The sequence below is a fragment of the Aotus nancymaae genome, unplaced genomic scaffold (assembly GCF_030222135.1).
Source record: "Aotus nancymaae isolate 86718 unplaced genomic scaffold, 86718_ANA_hifiasm-v0.15.2.pri h1tg000010l, whole genome shotgun sequence".
Lineage (NCBI taxonomy): Eukaryota > Metazoa > Chordata > Mammalia > Primates > Aotidae > Aotus > Aotus nancymaae.
In genome coordinates, this window is record NW_026988421.1 from 60,651,477 (window position 1) to 60,675,540 (window position 24,064).

General features: G+C 42.5%; 1 protein-coding gene, 1 non-coding gene and 1 pseudogene across 5 annotated transcripts in view; 2 read left to right on the forward strand and 1 right to left on the reverse strand.

The window, feature by feature from the left end:
* STOX1 (storkhead box 1) overlaps nt 1-20,630 on the forward strand; it is a 44,766-nt gene extending 24,136 nt beyond the window's left edge. The window contains exons 2-5 of one of the 4 annotated variants that reach the window (XM_064374207.1): nt 7,952-8,104; nt 8,216-8,269; nt 11,699-14,054; nt 20,152-20,630. In XM_064374207.1, coding sequence (XP_064230277.1) covers nt 7,952-8,104; nt 8,216-8,269; nt 11,699-14,054; nt 20,152-20,299 — 2,711 coding nt within the window. In that variant the 3' untranslated portion in view covers nt 20,300-20,630. The remainder of the gene's footprint in view (nt 1-7,951; nt 8,105-8,215; nt 8,270-11,698; nt 14,055-20,151) is intronic. The other 3 variants (XM_064374209.1, XM_064374208.1, XM_064374210.1) reach the window with 3 other exon arrangements.
* LOC135274072 (U7 small nuclear RNA) lies at nt 1,509-1,565 on the reverse strand (annotated as a pseudogene).
* On the forward strand, nt 9,699-9,791 carry TRNAY-GUA (transfer RNA tyrosine (anticodon GUA)). Its single transcript has 2 exons — nt 9,699-9,735; nt 9,756-9,791. It is a non-coding gene; the product is annotated as a tRNA-Tyr (tRNA).
* Nucleotides 20,631-24,064: the final 3,434 nt, after the last annotated feature.

The following is a 24,064-nucleotide window of genomic DNA, read 5'->3' on the forward strand; positions in this document are numbered from 1 at the left end:
TTTATAATTTTGCCTGTAACTTCTCTCCTAAAATTTACCCCTGCCTTTAAAAACCCTTGCTTATAAGCCATTGGGAGGTCAGGATTTAAACAATGACTGCCTGGTCCTCCTTCCTTGGCACCCTACAAATAAATGCTTTCTTTTCTATAGCTATAAAAAAACCCTTGATGTAGATATCTGGATTTACTGCACCAGTTGAGTGGACCAGTTCAGTTCTATAACACTTCAAGGGTGTTCTCAGTGGACAAGGCAAACACAGAATTGGGCCAAGTGGATTTTAATGATTTTGTAATGATCGTCATTGTGGTGTGATTATTCACACCTCCTGAATTGGCCGGGAAATGGATTTTTTAGTCACTTGGTGACTCAGGGTCACAAGCTTTCTTTGTGTCTGGCTGGGTTTCCACTAAAATGCTCATGATACCAAACCTCACCTTCGACTAATTTTTAATTACCTTCAAGGTGTGGAGTGAATGTGCTATCTGAAGCCTGGCATTGCTGCCCTGTGTCAGACCTTCTCTCAGGGCACAGGCCTTGTCAAGGTCCATATCCCTTGGACTGTGCTCCTCACGCCACCCAACCTGGAGGAAAATGACTTCACTGGGTAGGCCTGTGTGCTGACACCAACTCTCCCACTTACAAGAGGGCAAAGTTTAGGCTTATTTTCATTTTGTTAATGCTTCCCAGTGATCATCTGTAACTAGAACATGTTAGGAGTCCACAGGGCCCCTGGTTGAAGATTTTTCTGGTATCACAGTTCTTGGGAGGGTTCACTGGTTCCACCACAGCTACCCTGCTGGGTCTGGCGGGAAGGCAAACTTGACACGTTTCTATTTGCCATGGGTGCACCTCTTGATATTCTACATTGGGGTATGAGTATTCACACCTCCTGAATTGGCCAGGAAGTGGCTCTTTGAGCCACTTGTTTTTCTGATAGAAAACAGGCAGGATAGGGTATTCTAGAGGCCTTCTCCTTGAGGCTTATGGAAGGGGCCTTTGTGTCCTCACATAAAGAAACCAGCTCTTTTTCCTCAGAACTTTGATGAGGTCTTGGGTTGCATTGGAACAATATTGTTGAGCTATTGTCACCAACTCCAGGAGCAAGTCACACTTCCCTGGAGGCCTACTCCTATTGGCCAGGGGCTGTCTAGGCCACTGTCATTAGGCACCAGGGAGCAGGGACTGATTGCCTGGGGTTATATGAATTCATGTCCATCCCACAGGAGGCTGATTCTAGCATTTACTGCTACAAGGGCCTGCCCTGGACTTTACTGGATGAAAAGCTTTTGATAGTGAAGGGCTTAATATTTTCATTTGTGAATTGGGCATCTACATGCTACATTTAATTTCCTTTGCACTTTTTCCCCCCCAAACAAGTGGACTTGTAAAAGAATAACTTTTAAACTCCTCATACTTTGCTTTCGTCATTACTTGGACTTTTTTTTTTTTTAACTTTTTGTCTCTTTTTTTTTTTCTTTTTCTTTTTTATGGAGGTGGGGGGTGGGGGTTGGTTTCTAGTCTTTACCAGAATTTGCTAGACAAATTCTGAAAGAGCTGTAACACTATAACTTGGAAATTAATAAAACAATTGTTTTTTTTTTGAGATGGAGTTTCGTTCTTGTTGCTCAGGCTGGAGTGCAATGGCACGATCTCAGCTCACTTGCAACTTCTGCCTCCTAGGTTCAAGCGATTCTCCTACCTCAGCCTCCCAAGTAGCTGTGATTACAGGCATGTACTACCACGCCCAGCTAATTTTGTATTTTTAGTAGAGATGGGATTTCTCCATTTTGGTCAGGTTGGTCTCGAACTCCCGACCTCAGTTGATCCACCCACATTGGCCTCCCAAAGTGCTGGGATTACAGGCATGAGCCACCACGCCTGGCCAACAAAAAAATTTTATACAGCAACTAAATTTTTTTGTAGTCAGCAAGGAATCAGTAAATTAACAACAAAAATCCTTTGCAGAAAATGTTGCAGGCACAAATAACCTTACCTCTATCGTGCTACTTTGTTGGTGTTTTTTGTAAAACCAGTCTTTCAGCCTAAACACTTTTTCCATTTCTGAGGCACCAAAGAGTACAAGACTGTGTAAACAGAGAGAACACCATTGTCAACTGTTTACGCTCTGGCTCAAAGTCTCTTCTTAGCCTTTTGAGCCCTGCTCAGCTCAAGGATCAAAGACCCACAGCAGGCCTAGACTGAAGAGTGTTCTTTAGTTTACTCCCTCATAGTGGAGGACAGACCCAAGGGGCTGGCCTTCTCTTATTGTGGAATCTGGTTACATCTATAAGTGGGATCTTCTGCAGAGAAAGTTTTGGTGAAAAACTCTAAGAGTTATGCATTCCAAAAAGCAAAGGAGTGTAAAAGTCAGTGAAACAGACCATGGCTGAAGCTTGAAAGTGATCCCCATGTCTGTCATAAATGTTCCCATGTCAGGGTGTACTCTGCTTTCCTGCACAAAGGAAACTCGATGATTTATGCACCTGAAGGACGTATCTTAGCAACGACTGTGCAGGAAATGTACTGAGAAACTTTCTCTAGGCTTTGTCTAGAGGAGCTCCACAGCAGAGGCGAATAGCAATTTAACATGTCCTCTAAAGTGAAGTTTACCTTTAGTTGTATTAATTTTAAGTGTATGTGGGGGAAGGCAACTAGTCTTCCTAGGTGATGGTAATTTGTTTACTCTTTTAAAATACCCATCCCTACATCATAATAGGAATTATGAATAAATTTTCTAAGAGTATCTTTCGATTTGGCAAACAGTGTTAGTGTTCTTTTAAAAAGTTGGGGTTTGCGGCCGGGCGCGGTGGCTCACGCCTGTAATCCCAGCACTTTGGGAGGCCGAGGCGGGTGGATCACGAGGTCAAGAGATCGAGACCATCCCGGTCAACATGGTGAAACCCCATCTCTACTAAAAAATACAAAAAATTAGCTGGGCATGGTGGCGTGTGCCTGTAATCCCAGCTACTCAGGAGGCTGAGACAGGAGAATTGCCTGAACCCAGGAGGAGGAGGTTGCGGTGAGCCGAGATCGCACCATTGCACTCCAGCCTGGGTAACAAGAGCGAAACTTCGTCTCAAAAAAAAAAAGTTGGGGTTTGAAAAATGTAAGAAAAAAGTTCTGTCTCCTTGCTAATTAAAAGTAATACTTTCTAAGAAATCAGTTTTTTACTCTTTCTGAAATAATTGCAGATTCACAGGAGGTTGCAAACAAATGTATAGGAAGCCCTATGTACCTCTCTCCCAGCCCCTGAAAATCTGTTTGACTATTAGTTTTACTATGAAAAGAGGAAACAAACCTAAGAATTGAATTAGAAAATGGGCTGCTTCAGTTCTAGCCCAAAGGCATAGTGGAGACAGCACTACTGTTTTTTCCAGTGCACAGAAATGGGCAGCCATCTGCGGGCGGGCACAGCAGGGACACCAGACAGCATGCTGATTTTCTCTCTTTCAGTGTTCTCCCCAGCTCTATCTCTAAGTTCACAGTGACTAGGTTTAAAGAAAGGTGAGGTAAGGCTCAAATGGATATTGTGTGGCTGAAGAAAGCCTTCAGGCTTTGCCCTCTATGTCTGGCCCTTGTCTTTTAAGGAAGGGAAACTTCCCCACTCTTTTAAAATTAAGGCCCCTAGTCCTCTAGGTTTTATGGCTGGCTTTGGAGAAAGGAGGTTCTGGTTTCTATGACCTGCCTTGGGGAAGAGGGATTCTTGTTTCTAGGCTGGATAGGATAGAAGGATAGGAAAAGGCCAAAGAAAACCTTTTGCTTCAGAGGCCTTCATTATGGAGTATGGCTTTCTGAGTTCCAGCATGCAGTAGGGATGGGTAATCAATTCATGACCACAGGAAAAGACGTTTTTAGGGAGGTAGGGAAAAGAGATATAAAAGCTTAAAACCACTTATTTTAACTAAACACATGAAGTTATATCAAAGAAGCATAAAGATATTTAAAATTGTACTTTAATTTCACATTTTGTCTGGTTGAAAGTAGGAGGATGAAAATGAAGAAAGTAAAACTCAGATGAGAAAGGAAAAAAGAAAGAAAAGGAAGGAGTGAGGATAGAGGCTTGTTACCTTCAGTTCAGAAGTTGAGTTTCAAGGAAGATTTTGAGTTTTAGGTAAATTAATGCCCCACTTAGACAGATTTTCAGGACATCATCAATCGCCAGTCTTTGAAATACCAATTAATTAGCCATTCATCCTAGCTTTTCAGCATGGTATAGGCCTCTGACCATTACCCAATGGGATATCCACAGCCATACCTAGAGGATATCCTTCCCAGGCTGCAGAAGCAGACAGCGATTCTACCTTATGATGTGACCTTCCAAGGCCAGATAGAGAAGCTTAAGTAAACAAGGGAACGATGGAAAGTTAACAGCAAACTGCTTACGATTTCCTTATTGAAGTCCTTTATCTTCATGCAGATACAATAAGAATACAATATTGGCCACCTACCAGCTCTGGGCTTCAACACTTCATACCTGGCCAGTCCATTCCCTTCCTTCCTCCCTCAGCAGAGAGTTTAACTGAAGGGCATAATCAAGTTTTCTTAATTCTTTAGCTTCCTTCTGGCTACACTTGACTCCCGATTCAGCCCCAGGACCATGTTTGTTACATGGTTAGCTACTTTAACATTGCTGTCATTAACACCTTAACCTTCTACCAATCCAAAGATTAGGACTCAGAGCTGCAGTATGAACATCCCCAGGTGCTTGTTAGAAGTGCAGAATCACGGCCTCTGAATCAGAATCTGCACATTAGCAAGATCTCCTGGTGATCCTCATATGCACATTAAAGTTTTAGAGGCATGGGCTGGCCTTCCCCAACTCTCACCCTTTTCCATTACAAAATGCCATCCCTCTGCCAAAAACTATGCATAAATCACCTGGAGACTCAGGCCTCCTTCACAATCTTCTTACTCATTTTTTATTTCGTAGTACTTTGAGAATAGCTCCTCAAACCCCCTTTCCACCCGCCATCCTCTTATTCCCATTTTTTCCTCCTTCCATTCCTATTTTCTTCCTAACTTGACAGAAGTCAGATGACTTTGCTGTGCTAATATTTTTTTTTCCTTCTCCGCCTCAACATATTTCTGGTTTTTTGCCACCCTCTATTATTTTCTCAAGTCTCAGATGGAGTAGCATCTTCCTCATTTGTAAGCTAGCCTCTCAACCTGTGCCCTCGATACACTTTCCCTTTCCCCTTCTCTGGGATCTTCTCTTACTGATCTCCCCTCTCCCAGAATCATGTCTATCATCTCCACTAAGCCCTTCCATTTGCATCCAAAGGGACACAGATCTTATTTTAAGAAAACCACAACATACACACACATCCAGTCATATTCACTTGATCCTACTCCTTTCTGGTTTATGATCTATTTCTCCTTATTCACCATCAGATTTTGCATACAGATGGTCTAGAGCAGTGGTTTCCAACCGGGATGACTTTGCCATTGAGAGGACATTTAGCAGTGTCTGGAGATATTTTTGGTTGCTGCAACTGTGGGAAACGCTACTGGCATCTAGTGGGTAGGGGCCATAATGCTATTTAACATCCTACAACGCACAGGGCAGCCTCCCACCACAAAATTACCTGTCTAGGGTGGCTACCTATCCCAGTTTGCCGGTAACTTTCCTGGCTATAGGCTTATAGCACCGAATATCCTGTGTCCCAGGAAACACCTCAGTCCTGGCCATACTGGGACAATTGGTCATCATATATATATATCGCCCCAAATGTCAAATGTGCCAAAGTTGAGAAACGCTGCTCTACAAGGAACACCCATTAACTTTACATTTTTCTCATGAACTTCCTTTTCTTCAATTGGAACTTTTAATTTCTGTCTTCTTTTCTATTGAAATAGTTTTCTTTCTTTTTCTTTTTTTTTGAGACAGGGTCTCACTCTCACAAAGGCTGGAGTGCAGTGGTGCAGTCACAGCTGTTTTCAGCCTCTTAACTCCTGGGCTCAAGTAATCCTCCCACCTTAGCCCACTAGCAGCTAAAACAGGCACATCACCACCCTGGCTTATTTTTTAAATGTTTATCTTTGTAGAGATGGGATCTCACTATGTTACTCAGGCCAGTCTCTAATTCCTGGCCTCAAGTGATCTCCTCAAAGTGTTGGGATTACAGGCGTGAGCCACCATGCCCAGGCTGAAATCATTTTCTTGAAAGTCACCAGTGGCACCTTCCAATCAAGAAATCCAATATGGCTTTTCTCCTTCCTCTACCCTTTAGATTTCCGTCTAAGCATTTGACACTGTTGACCATTATTTATTTTGAAGTCTCTCTTTTAAAATTTATTTTCTTACTTTTTAAATTTTTTTCTATTTTCTCCCCCAAAATTGGATGTCATGAAGTTCTTTTTTCTCACCTTTTTGTTATGTGCCTTCTCTTTTTTGTTATTCCTACTGTGTCTTTTTTTTTTTTTTTTTGAGACAGAGTCTTCCTTTGTTACCCAGGCTGGAGTGCAGTGGCACCATCTCAGCTCACTGCAACCTCCGCCTCCTGGATTTTTTTTTTCTGAGACAGAGTCTTTCTCTGTCACCCAGGCTAGAGTCCAGTGGTGCAGTCTCAGCTCACTACAGCCTCCGCCTCCCAGGTTCAAGCGATTCTCCTCACTCAGCCTTCCATGTAGCTGGGATTATAGGCGCCCGCCACCCATCCAGCTAATTTTTGAATTTTTTAGTAGAGACGGGGTTTCACCATCTTGGCCAGACTGATCTCGGCTCCTGACCTCGTGATCCATTTGCCTTGGCCTCCCAAAGTGCTGGGATTACAGGTGTGAGCCACAACTCCCAGCCCCACCTCCTGTATTTAAGCAATTCTCCTGCCTCAGCCTCCTGAGTAGCTGGGATTACAGGTGCCTGCCACCACTACTGGCTAATTTTTGTGTTTTTTAGTAGAGATGGAGTTTCATCATGTTGGCCAGAGTGGTCTCAAACTCCCGACCTCAGGTGATCCACCTGCCTTGGCCTCCCAAAATTCTGGAATTACAGGCCTGAGCTACTGCCCCCAGCCCCTACTATGTCTTAAATGTAGATTGTTTCTTAGTTAGGTGTTTCTTGGTGCTTTTCTTTATTCTCCTATTAAATAATTTATTCCACTCTTTAACTTCAGATCTCATCTCTATTAGTTGATTCCTACATATCTTTCCTGAGTCTTAGTCTTTCATCTCCAGTTGATTGAAGGGTTCCCATGAATGTCCAGCAGAATCCAATACTCAACCTGAGTAACAACAGGTTAGGAAGAACATTTAATACACTGGTTAGGAGAAAAGATATAATCTAGCTTACATTTCCAGCCTTGTGTTCCACTTTGGTCCTGTGTAAGCCTTAAGTTATATTGAACCAGAATAACTCTATTCATGCTCTTACATGTGCTTTCCATGGTTTAGGTTCATGTCTTCTTACTAATTGGAAAACACTTCTGCCTTTCTTCAAATCTTCCCGTTCATCCCAATGAGGAAAGTGTAGAATAGTGAAAATACTGAATCAGGAGTCAGAAGACCTGTTTCTGTCACTTTACGTACTTTTAGACTTGGGACAATTACTTGAGCTTTCTATAACTTTATATATTTTAAGTAAAGAAATAATAATCCCATGTCTGCCTTTCACAAGATAGGTAATATGGAAAAATATTTTGAAAGATGGTAAACTACTGGTATGTAAGCATTGTGTGACCTTCTGAACTCTGATAATACGTTGAGGCTTTCTGATGGAATCTTGCCATCTCTTGTAGAGACAGTTAAAACACATATCTTAAAAGTAGAGACCATAAGGTAAATCTTTTTCTTTCATAGTTTCTATCATTGTACATGTCATGTTAACAGATTCTGAGTAAAGACTGATGAAAGAATTGCAATTCCACCTGTTAGTTTTTATTCTTGTTTCACTAATTCCAAACATTTTATACTATATCAAATTTATCACCCCCCTTTTTTTAAATCTCCAATTTAGGTGATGTCTTTCCAGTGCAAATGAATCCAATAACTCAATCTCAGTTTGTACCTTTGGGTGAAGTTCTTTGCTGTGCTATATCTGATATGAATACAGCTCAGATTGTAGTAACACAGGAATCACTTTTGGAGCATTTGATGAAACATTACCCAGGTAGAGTATTAAGTTTTTCTCCATTTGTACTTCACTGCATGTGTTTGGTTTCTATAATTAGTCAACACATAAGTAAACTGGGTGATATCCTTTTTTTCCCTTCTTCTGTAGAACTTTATTCAGAACCCTGCCAGAAGAAGTCCTGCATCAACAAATTTGATAAGGGTATTTCATTTACTTTCCAGATAACCTTTTCCAAAAATAAATGCTTATGGCAATAAATAAATCACACTCTGTGAAAAGGAGTGCAAAATGAGAAAGAAAAGCTTATTTCCCCCCCACCTTCCATTTTTCCATTCTCACTTCCCAGAGATAACAACTGCTATTATCATTTCTTATATATGATAATATAACAAATTTTGTATAACATAAATTGGATCATTCTATACATTCCCTCAACACGTTCCCTTATTAACTTAAAAACATATCTTGGAGATCTTTCCATGCTAACATATATTGACATGTCTCATTCTTTTGCTTATTTATTTTGAGACAAGGCCTCACTCTGTTGCCCAGGTTAGAGTGCAGAGGTACCTTCTTAGATTGCTGCAGCCTCAAACTCATATGTTGAAGCAATCCTCCTGCCTTAGCCTCCTGAGTACCTGGGACCACAGGCACGCTCCACTCGTTCTTTTATTTGTTTTCTTCCTTTTCAAGAATGGCATCTGAGCCAGGTACAATGGCTTACCCCTGTAGTCCCAGCACTTTGGGAAAGGCGGGTGGATCACGAGGTCAGGAGATCAAGACTATCCTAGCCCACTTGGTGAAACCCCATCTCTACTAAAAATACAAAAGTTAGCCGGGCATGGTGGTGGGCACCAATAGTCCCAGCTACTCGGGAGGCTGAGGCAAGAGAATTGCTTGTACCCGGGAGGCGGATATTGCAGTGAGCTGAGATTGCGCCTCTGCACTCCAGCCTGGTGACAGAGCGAGACTCCGTCTCAAACAACAACAACAACAACAACAACAACAACAACAAAGAATGGCATCTGGCTTCAGCAAACTTAGATATTTTATTCTTTTAATAGCTGCATGATATCCAATGCATCATTGTGAAAGGATTTTTTTTAATTTTTCCCATTATACAAATAATATAGGAAAATTCAGGAAATACAAAAAAGTGACCACTCACAGTACTACCACCCAAAGGAAACCAATGTTAACATATTGATATATTTTCTTCTATTATTTTTCTTTTTTCTTTTTTTTTTGAGACGGAGTTTCGCTCTTGTTACCCAGGCTGGAGTGCAATGGCGCAATCTCGGCTCACCGCAACCTCCGCCTCCTGGGTTCAGGCAGTTCTCCTGCCTCAGCCTCCTGAGTAGCTGGGATTACAGGCACGCGCCGCCATGCCCAGCTAATTTTTTGTATTTTTAGTAGAGATGGGGTTTCACCGTGTTGACCAGGATGGTCTCGATCTCTTGACCTCGTGATCCACCCACCTTGGCCTCCCAAAGTGCTGGGATTACAGGCGTGAGCCACCACGCCCGGCCCCTATTATTTTTCTTATACAAACATTCTTATCATTATTTTCATGACATATTTTCAAACCCTGCTATTTGGTAAAGGGAATTTCTTTTAAAATTATTTTGTCCCTTCGATAGCTGAGCTGGTAGAGTGGAGGACTGTAGCTACTTCCTCAGCAGGAGACATCCTTAGGTCGCTGGTTCGATTCTGGCTCGAAGGAGACAAGCGTAGGTTTTGCCAGGCGCGGTGGCGCGTGCCTGTAGTCCCAGCTACTCAGGAGGCGGAGGTGGGAGGATCGCTTGAGCCCAGGAGTTCTGGGGCTGTAGTGCGTTATGCCGATCAGGTGTCCGCACTAAGTTCGGCATCAATATGGTGACCTCCCGGGAGCGGGGGACCACCAGGTTGCCTAAGGAGGGGTGAACTGGCCCAGGTCGGAAACGGAGCAGGTCAAAACTCCTGTGCTGATCAGTAGTGGGATTGCGCCTGTGAGTAGCCACTGCACTCCAGCCTGGGCAACATAGCGAGACCCTGTCTCTTAAAAAATAATAATAATAAATAAATAAATAAAATGAAATTATTTTGTTACCTTTTGCTTTGAAAAACTATTAATACCATATCCTGATGCTAGGTAGTTTGCCCTCATCCAAGAACCAGACTAGTTTTCATTTTCTCTTATAAATATTTAAGACGTAGTTTGCCCTCATCCAAGAACCAGACTAGTTTTCATTTTCTCTTATAAATATTTAAGCCGCGAGACTGTTTTTTTTTTTTTTTTTTTTTTTTTGAGACGGAGTTTTGCTCTTGTTACCCAGGCTGGAGTGCAATGGCGCGATCTCGGCTCCCTGCAACCTCCGCCTCCTGGGTTCAGTCAATTCTCCTGCCTCAGTCTCTTGAGTAGCTGGGATTACAGGCACGCGCCACCATGCCCAGCTAATTTTTTGTATTTTTAGTAGAGACGGGGTTTCACCATGTTGACCAGGATGGTCTCGATCTCTTGACCTTGTGATCCACCTGCCTCGGCCTCCCAAAGTGCTGGTATTACAGGCGTGAGCCACCGCACCCGGCCCGAGACTGTGGTTTTTAAAAACTCCCATTTTCTCATCAAGAATGCCTTCCACAGCCTAGTGGGGTGGCCCACACCTCTAGTCCCAGCTACTTGGTAGGCTGAGGCTAGAGCATCACATGAGACCAGGAGTTCAAGGCTAGCCTAAGCAACATAGGGACACCTCATCTCTAAAAAATATAAGTAAAAATAAAAATAAAATAATACTTTCCTCAGTTTAAATTTGTAATGGGTTTGTATTTGAGTGAATTCAGATTTTTTTTTTTTTAATTTACTCATTAACCTACACATATGACTGTGTGGACCAAATTATTTTCCTTTTATTTTTATTTTTATTTTTGAGACAGGGTCTCACTCTGTTGCCCAGGTTGGAGTGCAGTGGTGCGATTATGGCTCATTGTAACCTCTGCCTCTGGGGCTCAAAGGATCCTCTCACCTCAGCCTCCAGAGCATCTGGGATTACAGGCACCCGCCACCATGCCTTTCTAATTTTTGTGCTTCTAGTAGAGGTGTGATTTCACCATGTTACCCAGCCCAGTCTTGAACTCCTGAGCTCAAGTGATCTGCCTGCCTTGGCCTCCCAACGTGCTGGGATTACAGGCATGAGCCACTGTGCCCAGCCTATTCCTATTATTTAAGTTATAAATATTATTTATGCTTCTTTACCTTTTTTTTTGAAACAGGGTCTTGGTCTGTTGCCCAGGCTGGAGTACAGTGGCACGATCATAGCTCACTGCATCCTTGAACTCCTGGGCTCAAATGATCCTCCCATACCTGGCTAATATTTAAAAAACGTTTTGTAGAGACGAAGTCTTATTATGTTGCCCAGCCTGGTCTTGAACTCTGAGCTCAAGTGATCCTCCTACCTTAGCTTCCCAAAGCTCTGGGATTACAGGCATGAGCCATCACATCCAGCCCTGGCATTTTAATCACATGTATTAATCATGTTACAATCAGCTCTGGGTTTATCAAGCCAATGTGTAGTCATTTCAGAGTTACTGATTTCACTCATTGAAATTTTTAATATTCAGAATCTATTAGTGTAAAATGCTTGTCTGTTTTAGGTATTGCAATTCCATCTCAAGATATTCTCTATACCACTCTGGGAATGCTGATTAAAGAAAGGAAGATTTATCACACTGGAGAAGGATACTTCATAGTTACTCCTCAGACTTACTTCATTACAAATACAACCACCCAGGAAAATAAGAAAGTCCTGCCATCAGGTGAAAGTCGCTCAATGCCAGCTTCCATGACGTATCTTGTGAGCATGGAGAGCTGTGCAGAGTCAACCCAAGATAATGCTGCCCCCATATCCCACTGTCAGTCTTGCCAGTGTTTCCGGGACATGCACACTCAGGATGTTCAGGAACTACCAGTTGCTGCAGAAGTGACTAGGAATAGTCACAGAGGCCTTGGGGAATCTGTACCTTGGGTACAGAATGGGGCAGTTTCAGTGTCTGAGGAGCACCACATGTGTGAGAGCACCAAACCTTTACCATACACAAGAGATAAAGAAAAAGGCAAGAAGTTTGGTTTTAGTCTCTTATGGCGCAGCATATCTAGAAAGGAGAAGCCCAAAACAGAACACAGAAGTTTCTCTGCTCAGTTCCCACCTGAAGAATGGCCTGTCCGAGATGAGGATGACTTGGACAATATCCCTCGAGATGTTGAACACGAGATAATCAAACGAATTAACCCCATTTTGACTGTTGACAATTTAATCAAACACACTGTCCTAATGCAAAAATATGAATTACAGAAAAAATATAACAGCCAGGGCACTTCCACTGACGTGCTGACAATTGGGCATAAATATCCTTCAAAAGAGAGGGTTAAGAAAAGGCAGGGTCTGTCTGCAAGACCTCGAGGGTGGGGCCATTCTCGTAGGGAGAGACACAAAGCCAGGAATCAGGGAAGTGAGCTTCAGCCAGGAAGCATTAGACTGGAGAAACACCACAAGCTCCCTGCTCTACAGCCCGCCCCCAGAATTAAAAGCCCAGATAAAAGCCCAGGTCAGAAACCACTTAGTGAGATTACAACAGTGCTAAGTTCCCATTTGATTTACAAAAAGCAAATCAGTAATCCTTTTCAGGGTTTGTCTCACCGAGGAAGCACAATATGCAAAGGGTACAAAATTCAGACCAGTGATCTGAAACCCAGCCAGACTGGACCAAAGGAAAAGTCTTTCCAAAGGCCTAGGTCCTTGGATTCCTCAAAAATCTTTGATGGTAAAGCCAAACAGCCATATGCTGAACAGCCTAATGATAAACTGGAAGCAGAATCCATTTGCATAAATGACCCTACTGTCAAACCCATCAATCATGACTTCAGAGGTCACCTCTTAGATCACGACCCTCAACATACCATCTTGCAAAATGATGGTAAATGCTGTCCCTTTACAGAAAGCATGTTGAGATATGATGGGTATGGTGGAGAAAATGAGGTAAATCCTGAAGTGTTGAGGGAAAGTCATTCCCACTTTGACAAATTAGGGGAAACCAAAGAGACTCTGCATAGCCTGCCATCACGAGGTGCCGCCTCTTCAGACCGAACACCTTCTGCTTGTAGATTAGTGGATAACACAATACACCAGTTTCAAAATCTTGGCCTTTTGGATTACCCAGTTGGCGTAAACCCTTTAAGACAACCTGAGAGAAATGATGGAGACTCAGAAGAATTATTGAGAAAAGGATTTGTCCAGGATGCAGAGACTATGAGCCTAGAAAATGAAGGGCTTTCTGATGATGACCAGGCCGTGTATCAGAATGAAGTGGAAGATGATGATGGTGCCTGTAGTTCATTATATCTAGAGGAGGATGACATTTCTGAGAATGATGACTTATGTCAAATGCTGCCTGGCCACATTCAGTATTCCTTCACAGGTGGAAGCCAGGGAAATTTAGGAAAACAAAAAGTGACTGAGAAATCTCTGACCGAGTACAACAGCACAATGGAGAGGGTAGAGCCTCAGGTGCTTAAAAGAAACGAATGCTACAAACCCACTGGGCTGCACACTACCACAGATGAAAGTCAAAAACCTAACTTCTCTGCTGAAAGTTGTGGCCTAAATTCAGGGGCCCAGTTTGGTTTTAACTACAACGAAGAATCCAGTGTTGCTAAGTGTGTACAGGCCTCAGCACCTGCTGAGGAAAGAATCTTTGATTACTATAGCGCAAGAAAAGCCAGTTCTGAAGCTGAAGTCACACAAGACTCTATTGGTGACACAGGAAAGAAGCCAGCTAGCTGGAGTCAGAGTCCTCAGAATCAGGAAATGAGAAAACATTTCCCACAAAAGTTCCAACTTTTCAACACTTCATATATGCCAGTGTTGGCTCAGGATAGCCAACATGAACACAATCACTTGGAAGGGACAGAAAATCACAGCATGGCAGGAGACAGTGGAATAGATTCTCCACGGTGAGTCCACACAAAAGTGTCTGATTAGCCACTGTCCTACAGGAATTATGAAAATCAAGGGCATAGAGACTCCTGAATATCACACTTTTATAATGATAACAATTCTCCCAGCTTTTATATCTTTACTGAATAAATTGTATAAAGTTACAATGAAATCTCTTATGTAGTAGGATACAGTTTAGTTTTAATGTGAATGAAATTTGACTGTCCCACTATTCATAAATCTTCAGTTATTTCTTTTTTTCTTTTTTTGAGATGGAGTTGCACTCTATCACCAAGGCTGGAGTGTAGTGGCACGATCTCGGCTCACTGCAACCTCCACCTCCTGGGTTCAAGTAATTCTCCTGCCTCAGCCTACTGAATAGCTGGGATTACAGGCACATGCCACTATGCCCAGCTAATTTTTGTATTTTTAGTAGAGACGGGGTTTCACCATGTTGGTCAGGCTGGTCTCGAACTTCTGACCTCATGATTCATCCTCCTTGGCCTTTCATAGTGCTGGGATTACAGGCATGAGCCACCGTGCCTGGCAAAAATCTTCAGTTATTTCAAAAAATAGAAATAAATTTATATAAACCAAGCACTTTCTGAACTAAGGTTTGGAAGTTTTCTCTTATATTCTTGGCTCTGCATAGGTTGAGAAAGTGATGTGGCTACTATCCACTCATCTTTTCTTTTCTTTCTTTTTTTTTTTTGAGGCAGAGTTTTGTTCTGTTGCCCAGGCTGGAGTGCAGTGGCACGATCTCCACTGTATTTTCTTTTTTTTTTTGAGACAGAGTTTTGCTCTGTTGCCCAGGCTGGAGTGCAGTGGTATGAACTCCACCTACTGCAACCTCTGCCTCCTGGGTTCAAGCAATTCTCCCACCTCCACCTCCCAAGTAGCTGGGATCACAGGTGTGTACCACCATGCCCAGCTAATTTTTGTATTTTTTAGTAGATATGGGGTTTTGCCATGTTGGCCAGGCTGTTCTTGAACTCCTGACCTCAAGTGATCCACCCACATCAACTTCCCAAGGTGCTGCGATTACAGGCATGAGCTACCATGCCCGGCCTCCACTAATATTTTCCATGACAATTTGTTTAAACACATTTTGAATTATAAAAGTAGTATAGCCATGAACACTTAAGAAGTACTGAAAAGTATTTTTTTTCTTATAAAATAGCTAACAATCTTTCTGGGTGAAAAATATTTTTAAAAACACCTATACTTATTCTGACATTGTGTGTGTGTGTGTGTGTGTGTGTGTGTGTGTACTTTTTTTTGAGACAGAGTTTCGCTCTTGTTGCCTAGGCTGGAGTGCAATGGTGTCGCCTTGGCTCACTGCAACCTTCACCTCCTAGATTCAAGCAATTCTCCTGCCTCAGCCTCCCAAGTAGCTGGAATTACAGGCACCCGCCACCATGCCTGGCTAATTTTTGTATTTTCAGTAGAGATGGTGTTTCACCATGTTGGCCAGGCTGGTCTCAAACTCCTGACCTCTGGTGATCTGCCCACCTCACCCTCCTAAAGTGTTGGGATTACAGGCGTGAGCCACCACAGCTGGCCTAACATCTAGATATTTTTTGTTTGTTTGTTTGTTTTTTTTGGAGACAGAGTCTCGCTCTGTCACCAGGCACCAGGCTGGAGTGCAGTGGCGCGATCTAGGCTCACTGCAACCTCTGCTTCCCAGGTTCAAGAAATTCTCCTGCCTCAGCCTCCCAAGTAGCTGGGACTACAGGCGCACACCACCATGCTGAGCTAAGTATTGTATTTTTAGTAGAGATGGGGTTTTACCATGTTGGCCAGGATGGTCTCGATCTTTTGACCTTGTGATTCTCCCGCCTCGGCCTCCCAAAGTGCTGGGATTACAGGCGTGAACCACCGCGCCCAGCCACATCTAGATATTTTTTAAGAATCATTTTATATTTGGTGTATTTCTCTATAACACTTCAGTGTGAATGTTTAGATCTATAGATTTTGTCTACTGGGCTCATACTGAGTTACTATTTTGCATGTTGCTTTTTAAAATTAATAGTCTATCATGAACATTTTCTTTATGTTATTAAATAGTTTCTCAAAGGTCATTCTAAAAATTTGGTGCATATTTTTGCTAGTTTTTTGTTTTGTTTTGTTTTTGCTTTGAGACAGTGATTCACTCTGTTGCCCAGGCTGGAGTGCAGTGGTACAATCACAGCTCACTGCAGCTTCAACCTCCCTGGGCTCAAGTGATCCTCCTACCTCAGTCTCCCGAGTACCTGGGACTACAGGCACATGCCACCATGCCCAGCTAATTTTTTTTTTTTTTTTTTGGTAGAGATGGGGTTTCATCACATTGCTCAGCTGGTTGGTCTCAAACTCCTGGGCATAAGTGATCCATCCTCTTCAGCCCCCCAAAGGCTGGGATTACAGGTGTGAGCCACTGAGCCTGGCTGGTCCTATACTTTTTTCTATGCATTTGTAAGCTGTTGTTTTTTTTTCTTTGAGACAGCGTTGCACTCTGTCACCTAGGCTAGAGTGCAATGACACAATCATAGCTCACTGCAGCCTAGACCTCCTGGGCTCAAGCCATTCCCCCACCTCAGCCTCTGGAGCAGCTTGGACTGCAAGCACCTGCTACTATGCCCAGCTAATTTTCTGGTAGAGATGAGGTTTTTTTTTTTTTTTTTTTTTGAGACGGAGTTTCACTCTTGTTACCCAGGCTGGAGTGCAATGGCGCGATCTCGGCTCACCGCAACCTCCGCCTCCTGGGTTCAGGCAATTCTCCTGCCTCAGCCTCCTGAGTAGCTGGGATTACAGGCACGCGTCACCATGCCCAGCTAATTTTTTTGTATTAGTAGAGACGGGGTTTCACAATGTTGACCAGGATGGTCTCGATCTCTTGACCTCGTGATCCACCCGCCTCGGCCTCCCAAAGTGCTGGGATTACAGGCTTGAGCCACCGCGCCCGGCCTGAGATGAGGTTTTACAATGTTACCCAGGGTAGTCTTGAACTCCTGGGCTCAAGGGATTCTCCCAAAGTGCTGGGATTGAAGGCATGACCCACTGCACCAGGCATTAGGCTAATTAAGAAAGTTTTTTTTAGAGACAATATATTGCTGTGTTGCTGAGGGTGGCCTCAAACTGGACTCAAGCAATCCTCTTGCCTTGGCCTCCTAGTTTTGGGATTACAGTCATGAACCACTGCACCAGGGCTTAAAGTATTTTTAACAACAAATCATACACAGCCATGGCTTTCTTTTTTCATGTAACTTATGTATATCCTGTGATCGATAAATGTAGCTCAAGCTTCTTTTTTTTTTTTGAGATGTAGTCTTCCTCTGTCACCCAGGCTAGAGTGCAGTGGCGTGATCTCAGCTCACTGCAATCTCTGCCTCCCAGGTTCATGCAATTCTCCTGCCTTAGCCACCCGAGTAGCTGGGATTACAGGTACACACCACCATGCCCAGCTAATTTTTGTATTTTAGGTAGAGGCGGGTTTTCACCATGTTGTCCAGGCTGGTCTCGAACTCCTGACCTCAGGTGATCCACCACCTTAGCCTTTAAAGTGCTGGGATTACAGGCGTGAGCCACTGCACCTGGCCTCAAGCTTCTTTTTTTATTCTTGCCTCAGCCTCCTGAGCAGCTGGACTACAGGCATGAGCCAGCACGCCCAGCCATTTGTTTGTGTGTGTGTGTGTGTGTGTGTGTGTGTGTGTGTATTTTTTTTTTTTTTTTTTTTTTAGTAGAGATGGGGTTTCACCATGTTAGCCAGACTGGTCTCAAACTCCTGGCCTCAAGTGATCCACCTACCTTGGCCTCCTAATGTGCAGGGATTACAGGTGTGAGCCACAAGGTTGTTTTTAATGGTTGTTTAGCATTCCATTATGTGGACCCCTATTTATATATATATAACTATTATTTTCCTTTTTTTTCTCTTTTTTTAGAGGCAGGGTCTCATACTGTTTCCCAGGATAGAGTACAGTGGTTCAATCAGGGCTCACTACAGCCTTCACCTCCTGGTCTCAAGCAATCTTGTCAAATCAGCCCCCTGAGTAGCTGAGACCACAGGCATGCACCACCATACCCAGCTGCTGCTGCTGCTTATTATTTTGTAAGAATGAGGTCTCACTATGTTTTCCAGGCTGGTCTCAAACTCCTGGGCTCAAGCAATTCTCCCGTCTTGGCCTCTCAAAGTGCTAGGGTTATAGGCATGAGCCACTGTGCCCAGCCTATTTTCCTTTCTTTGACATTTAGATCATTCCTAATTTTTTACTATTAATAAATCAACCTGTAGTGAGTTATTTTTGCATAAAAATGTTTATGGTTATTTCTGAGGATTTTCTTAGGATATATTCCTAAAAATTTACATTTTAAAAACATATTATTATTTCTTTATTGGGGGAACAAGATCTTTTCTGCTTGAAACAATAGTTTGATTGTTTCAGTTAAACTTAAAGATTATTATTAAGTCTTTTTTTTTGTGATGGAGTCTCACTCTGTCTTTCAGGCTAGTGTGCAGTGGCATGATCTTGGCTCACTGCAACCTCTACCTCCCAGGTTCAAGTGATTCCCCTGCCTCAGCCTCCCTAGTGGCTGAGATTATAGGCTTCTGCCACCATGCCCAGCCAATTTTTGTATTTTTAGTAGAGATGGGGTTTCACCATGTTGGCCAGGCTGGGATTACAGGCATGAGCCACTGCACCGGCTATTAAGTCTTTTAAGAGAATCAAAACATGTCTTCAAACATGAACAATGGTGATGTAAAACAACAAGCTATGGGTTCTTTTTCTTACTCTGTGGCAAAAACAAAATAATACAAAACAAAAGCAGATGAGAGACATTACTCCTTGATAGGTGACTGGGAATTTTGATTTCAAAAATTTCGAGAAATTTAATTTCTTAAGAATTACCTATTTTTAAGCAACATGGTTTTCTTAAAAGGCTCATAACTAAAATTGACAGACATTTATAGGAAAGGGAAGTGAAATTTGATCATCAACTGTGTGCTATAATGGTTATAAGGATTAGGAGGATAGAGATGAACTAGACATTGTTTCTACTTACAGGAAGCATTCAATTTAGTTGAGGAGACAAATGATAAACATAGACCAGTTGAACTTAAGAACAAAGCATGAAGTCATGACAGTCAGAGTTATAGAACTGAATAAACTGAGTGATAGGCTGTTTAGAGGAAGACTTATTGGAGGACATATTTTTGAGATATATTTTAATGTAATGGACAGTTGATGGAAAGTAACAAAGTGGGAAAGTGAAAAGCAAAAATAACCGAATAGTTTTTAGGTTTTTGTTTGTTTGTTTTGTTGTTGTTGTTTTTGAGACAGTCTCACTCTGTTGTCCAGGCTGGAGTGTAGTTGTGTGATCCTGGCTCCCTGCAACCTCTGTCTCATGAGTTCAAGGGATTCTCATGCCTCAGTCTCATGAGTAGCTGAGATTACAGGTGTGCACCACCATGCTTGGCTAATTTTTGTATTGAAACCCATGGTGAGACAGGGTTTCACCATGTTGGCTGAACTGGCCTCAAACTCCTGGCCTCAAGTTGATATCCACCCGCCTTGGCCTCCCAAAGTGCTGGGATTACAGGGGTGAGTCACTGTGCCCAGGCTACCAAACAGTATTGTGAGTTGGCTGAAGCAAGGCATCTGTGTTAGATAAGGGACTAATATAGCTTATACCTCCTGGAAAAGGACACTGTAATATTAAAAATACAATAGTTTGCTTTTCTCTTTCATATGATTTCTCATAAAAGTAATAAATTTCACAGGAAGATATTGGCCACTTCAGATGTATAGAAGTTTTTCAGGAAACTTACTGTTTCTGACTAGAATATACTTGATATTGGATCTGAGAACAGATGTTGTTCAGAAAACATAAACAGCACAGTAGCACCTCAATTATTTGACAGCTGCTTTCAAAGAGCTGTCAAATAATTGAGGTGCTATTGTGAAGCCGTTAAAATGTAAAGAGCACTTCGTATTTTTAAAGGTTAACTTATTTGATAAGGGTAGCTTAGTATTAGTAAACATACTACTTCAAAGTAACAAATGAAAGTATAATGCCTTGGTTAGAAATCCAAGTTCCCTTTGAAGCCAATAATTCTGTTATTTTTAATACCTTTAGGGCACAGAGTCTGGCATCTAATAATTCAGTCATTTTGGATGGACTAAAAAGAAGACAGAATTTTCTGCAAAACTTTGAAGGCACAAAGAGTAGTCAACCACTCACATCTAATTCCTTACTACAACTAACTCCAGTCATAAATGTTTGATTTTCTTTTGGAAACATTTTTTTTTTTTTTGTAAAAAGATACGGCATTACTACAGAATCTTTCAATCATATAAGAATTGAGTATATAAGCATTGTCTAAAGGCAAGCATATCTATGCTATTAACTACATTATGTATTTTGTTTTAATTACTGTTTTTTTTTCCTTCTTTTGGCATCTTAAGTCTTTTTGAAGCTTATTTTACTGTGAATTTATTGGGAGTATGTAGACTATTTTCAATTAAAAAGTGGAATTATTGGTCCCCTTCCAAGTAAATTGTAATTAACTTGCATTTTTATCCATTAGTTTCTCAAATACATAGAATGCCAATTTACTTCCTGTAGTGAGTTGTTTTTTTTTTAACCTACACTAGTATTGAGTTTTCAGGTATGTGGATCTCGCCAGATTTCAACACAAAATTCAGAAATAGTGTGTGCTGCAAGTAAGCAGTGTCTGTTGCAAGAAAACAGTGTCTGCTGCATGGTATCTATGCAACCCTAAGTCTTTGTCATTATCAAGAAAGAATTTACATAAATGTGTTGGCTACTTTGCAATAAGAATTCATTTAATCTAATCATTGCTGCCTAGGTCTTCTCTTTGACCAGCTTGGACATGAACAAATGGTTCCAAATGTGACTCACAATGTCGAAAATTCCTGTGGCTGTACTACTGGTTCTTCCCTACATTTCAGGCCTTCTTTATAGATGGCAGGGAGAAGTCAGATGTGGAGATGGAAGGGAAGCAGAATGGGTACCAAATGACTTGGGAGTAAAAGGGAGGTTCTGATTGAGAGGTTTAGAGAAAGATGGAAGGAGTCAGGTAGACATTTAGCAATTCATTCTACATTTTGGTCCATTCCCACTCATGGTAAGACCTAGACTTTTTTCTGGCAAACCTTTTCAGACCAAGTAGTGGAATGGTCAGTGTTCTTGGGTTTGGGGAACATGGCGCAATCAAGACTGGTTTCAAGGCCGGGCGCGGTGGCTCAAGCCTGTAATCCCAGCACTTTGGGAGGCCGAGGCGGGTGGATCACGAGGTCAAGAGATCGAGACCATCCTGGTCAACATGGTGAAACCCCGTCTCTACTAATACAAAAAATTAGCTGGGCATGGTGGCGCGTGCCTGTAATCCCAGCTACTCAGGAGGCTGAGGCAGGAGAATTGCCTGAACCCAGGAGGCGGAGGTTGCGGTGAGCCAAGATCGTGCCATTGCACTCCAGCCTGGGTATCAAGAGCGAAACTCCGTCTCAAAAACAACAGCAACAAAAAAGACTGGTTTCAGCCTATCGAGTAGATGATGGTGCTGATTTATGGTTGAGGGAATGTTTTTTGTTTGTTTTTTGAGATGGAGTCTTGTACTGTTGCCTGGGCTGGAGTGCAATGGTGCAATCTCGGCTTACTGCAACCTCTGCCTCCCAAGTTCAAGCAATTCTGCCTTAGCCTCCAGAGTAGCTGGGATTACAGGTGTGCGCCACCATGTCCAGCTAATTTTTTGTATTTTTAGTAGAGATGGGGTTTCACTGTGTTGGACAGGCTGGTCTTGGACTCCTGACCTCATGATCCAGCCTCCCAAAGTGCTGGGATTATAGGGGTGAGCCACCGCACCCAGCCAGAGGGCATGTTTTTTTCTAAGAGGTTTCTAAGGATTGTCAAGGCCCTAGATCTCAAAAATGATTGAATAATTGGAGAGTGTCTTTCTGACTCTTACCATACTGACAGCAATGAAGTCCAGAGAGAAGCCCAACACTGGAGACTTCATGCAGTCTCTGTGGAAGTGCAAATCACATTCACTGCTCCGTTTTGCAGTGGTCAGATCACTCACTCTTGACTGTTTTCAGTGGATCCCAACTGACGTACCACAGCATTCTGAGAAGATTGTTGTCACAAAGACAGTGTAAACCCTGCTCCAAGTACCAAGAAAGGTGGGTACTCTGGTACAGAAAAGACTTGTAGGGGAAGTAGAGGTGAGAGTATTGTAGAGTATTGTTTTAGGGGGTCTTACAGCATGGAATCAGCACCAGTGAATGGAAATTAAGGGAAAGATTTTAACATTGAAAACAAAAATTTTTTTTGAGATGGGGTCTCTGTCACCCAGGCTGGAGTGCAGTGTGGTGATCACAGCATACTGCAGCCTCGACCTCCTGGACTCAAGTGATCCTCCCACCTTAGCCTCCTGAGTAGCTGGGACTATAGGCGTAAGCCACCAGGCTTGGCTAATTTTATTTTTTGTAGAGACAGGATCTCACTGTGTTGCCCAGGCTGGTCTTGAACTCCCGTCCTCAAGCAATCATCCTGCCTGGGCCTCCCACGGTGCTGGGGTTACAGCTGTGAGCCACTATGCCTGGCAGAATTTTCTTTTTTTTGAGACAGTCTCGCTGTTGCCAGGCTGGAGTGCAGTGGCGTGATCTCAGCTTACTGCAACCTCCACCCCCCTGGGTTCAAGCAATTCTCCTGCCTCAGTCTTCCGAGTAGCTGGGACTACAGGTGCACGCCACCATGCCCAGCTAATTTTTGTATTCTTATTAGAGATGGGGTTTCACCATGTTGGCCAGTATGGTCTTGATCTCTTGACCTTGTGTTCTGCCCGCCTCAGCCTCCCAAAGTACTGGGATTACAGGCGTGAAAGAATTTTCTATTAGACAAGGCTATCTGAAGATGAAGTAAGCAGCTTTGGAAAAGAATGAATTTCCCATTGTTTAGGGCATTCAAGCAGAGGTTTGATGATCCCTTTATTAATATGTTGCAATTTCTAGAATTTAGCTTAACTGGTTGGCTGAACTATATAATTTTGAAGAATCCTTCCAAGTAAGGTTTTTTTGGTGGGTTTTTTTTTTTTTTTTTTTTTTTTTGGGAGATGGGGTTTTGCCATGTTGCCCAGGCTGGTCTTGAACTCCTGGGCTCAAGCGATCTACCCACCTTGGTTTCCCAAAGTGCTGGGATTACAGGTGTGAGCCACTGTGCATGGTCCCAACTGTAAGATTTTATACTTCAAAGGTTTAGCAAGGATCATGTGAAATATCGAACTGATGCAAGATTCTTGAGTATTATTTCCAGCCCTCTATCTCTGGACCTATCCCTGACAACCCTTGGAAAAAGTTGTCAACCAACAACTGTTTCATCTTTGATTTTTTTTTTTTTTTTTTTTTTTTGAGATGTAGTCTCTGTTGCCCAGGTTGGAGTGCAGTAGCACAACCTTGGCTCACACGATTCTCCTGCCTCAGCTTCCCAAGTAGCTGGGATTATAGGCACACACCACCATGCCTGGCTAATTTTTGTATTTTTAGTAGCGATAGGGTTTCACCGTGTTGACCAGGCTGGTCTCAAACTCCTGACCTCCGGTGATCCACTGCCTTGGTCTCCCAAAGTGCTGGGATTACAGGCATTGCCACCATGCCCAGCCTATCTTTGATTTTTGGATGGAACAAGTTTCTTAGTAGAGTCAGGAATCCAAAGTCTTTTCTGGCTTTAGCCGCATCTAGATACTAATGAAATCCATCTGATTTTGGCACTGGATGCATTAGGACACTCTCCATGTATTAAATAAATCAAGATCATTATGAAACCAGTAAACTTTTCTCCTATGAAACTCATGATATAACACAGACATTAAAGATGAGAATATATGCGATTAAATTATTGTTTGAAAGATTATTCTTTAAAATAGGTGACCTGCATTTTTCTCCCCAATAATAACTGCTTTTTGTGGCAACTTCAGTTCTTGATTTCTCTTTCCTAATGCAGTCTATTCTCTAATGAGAAAATTGTTTTC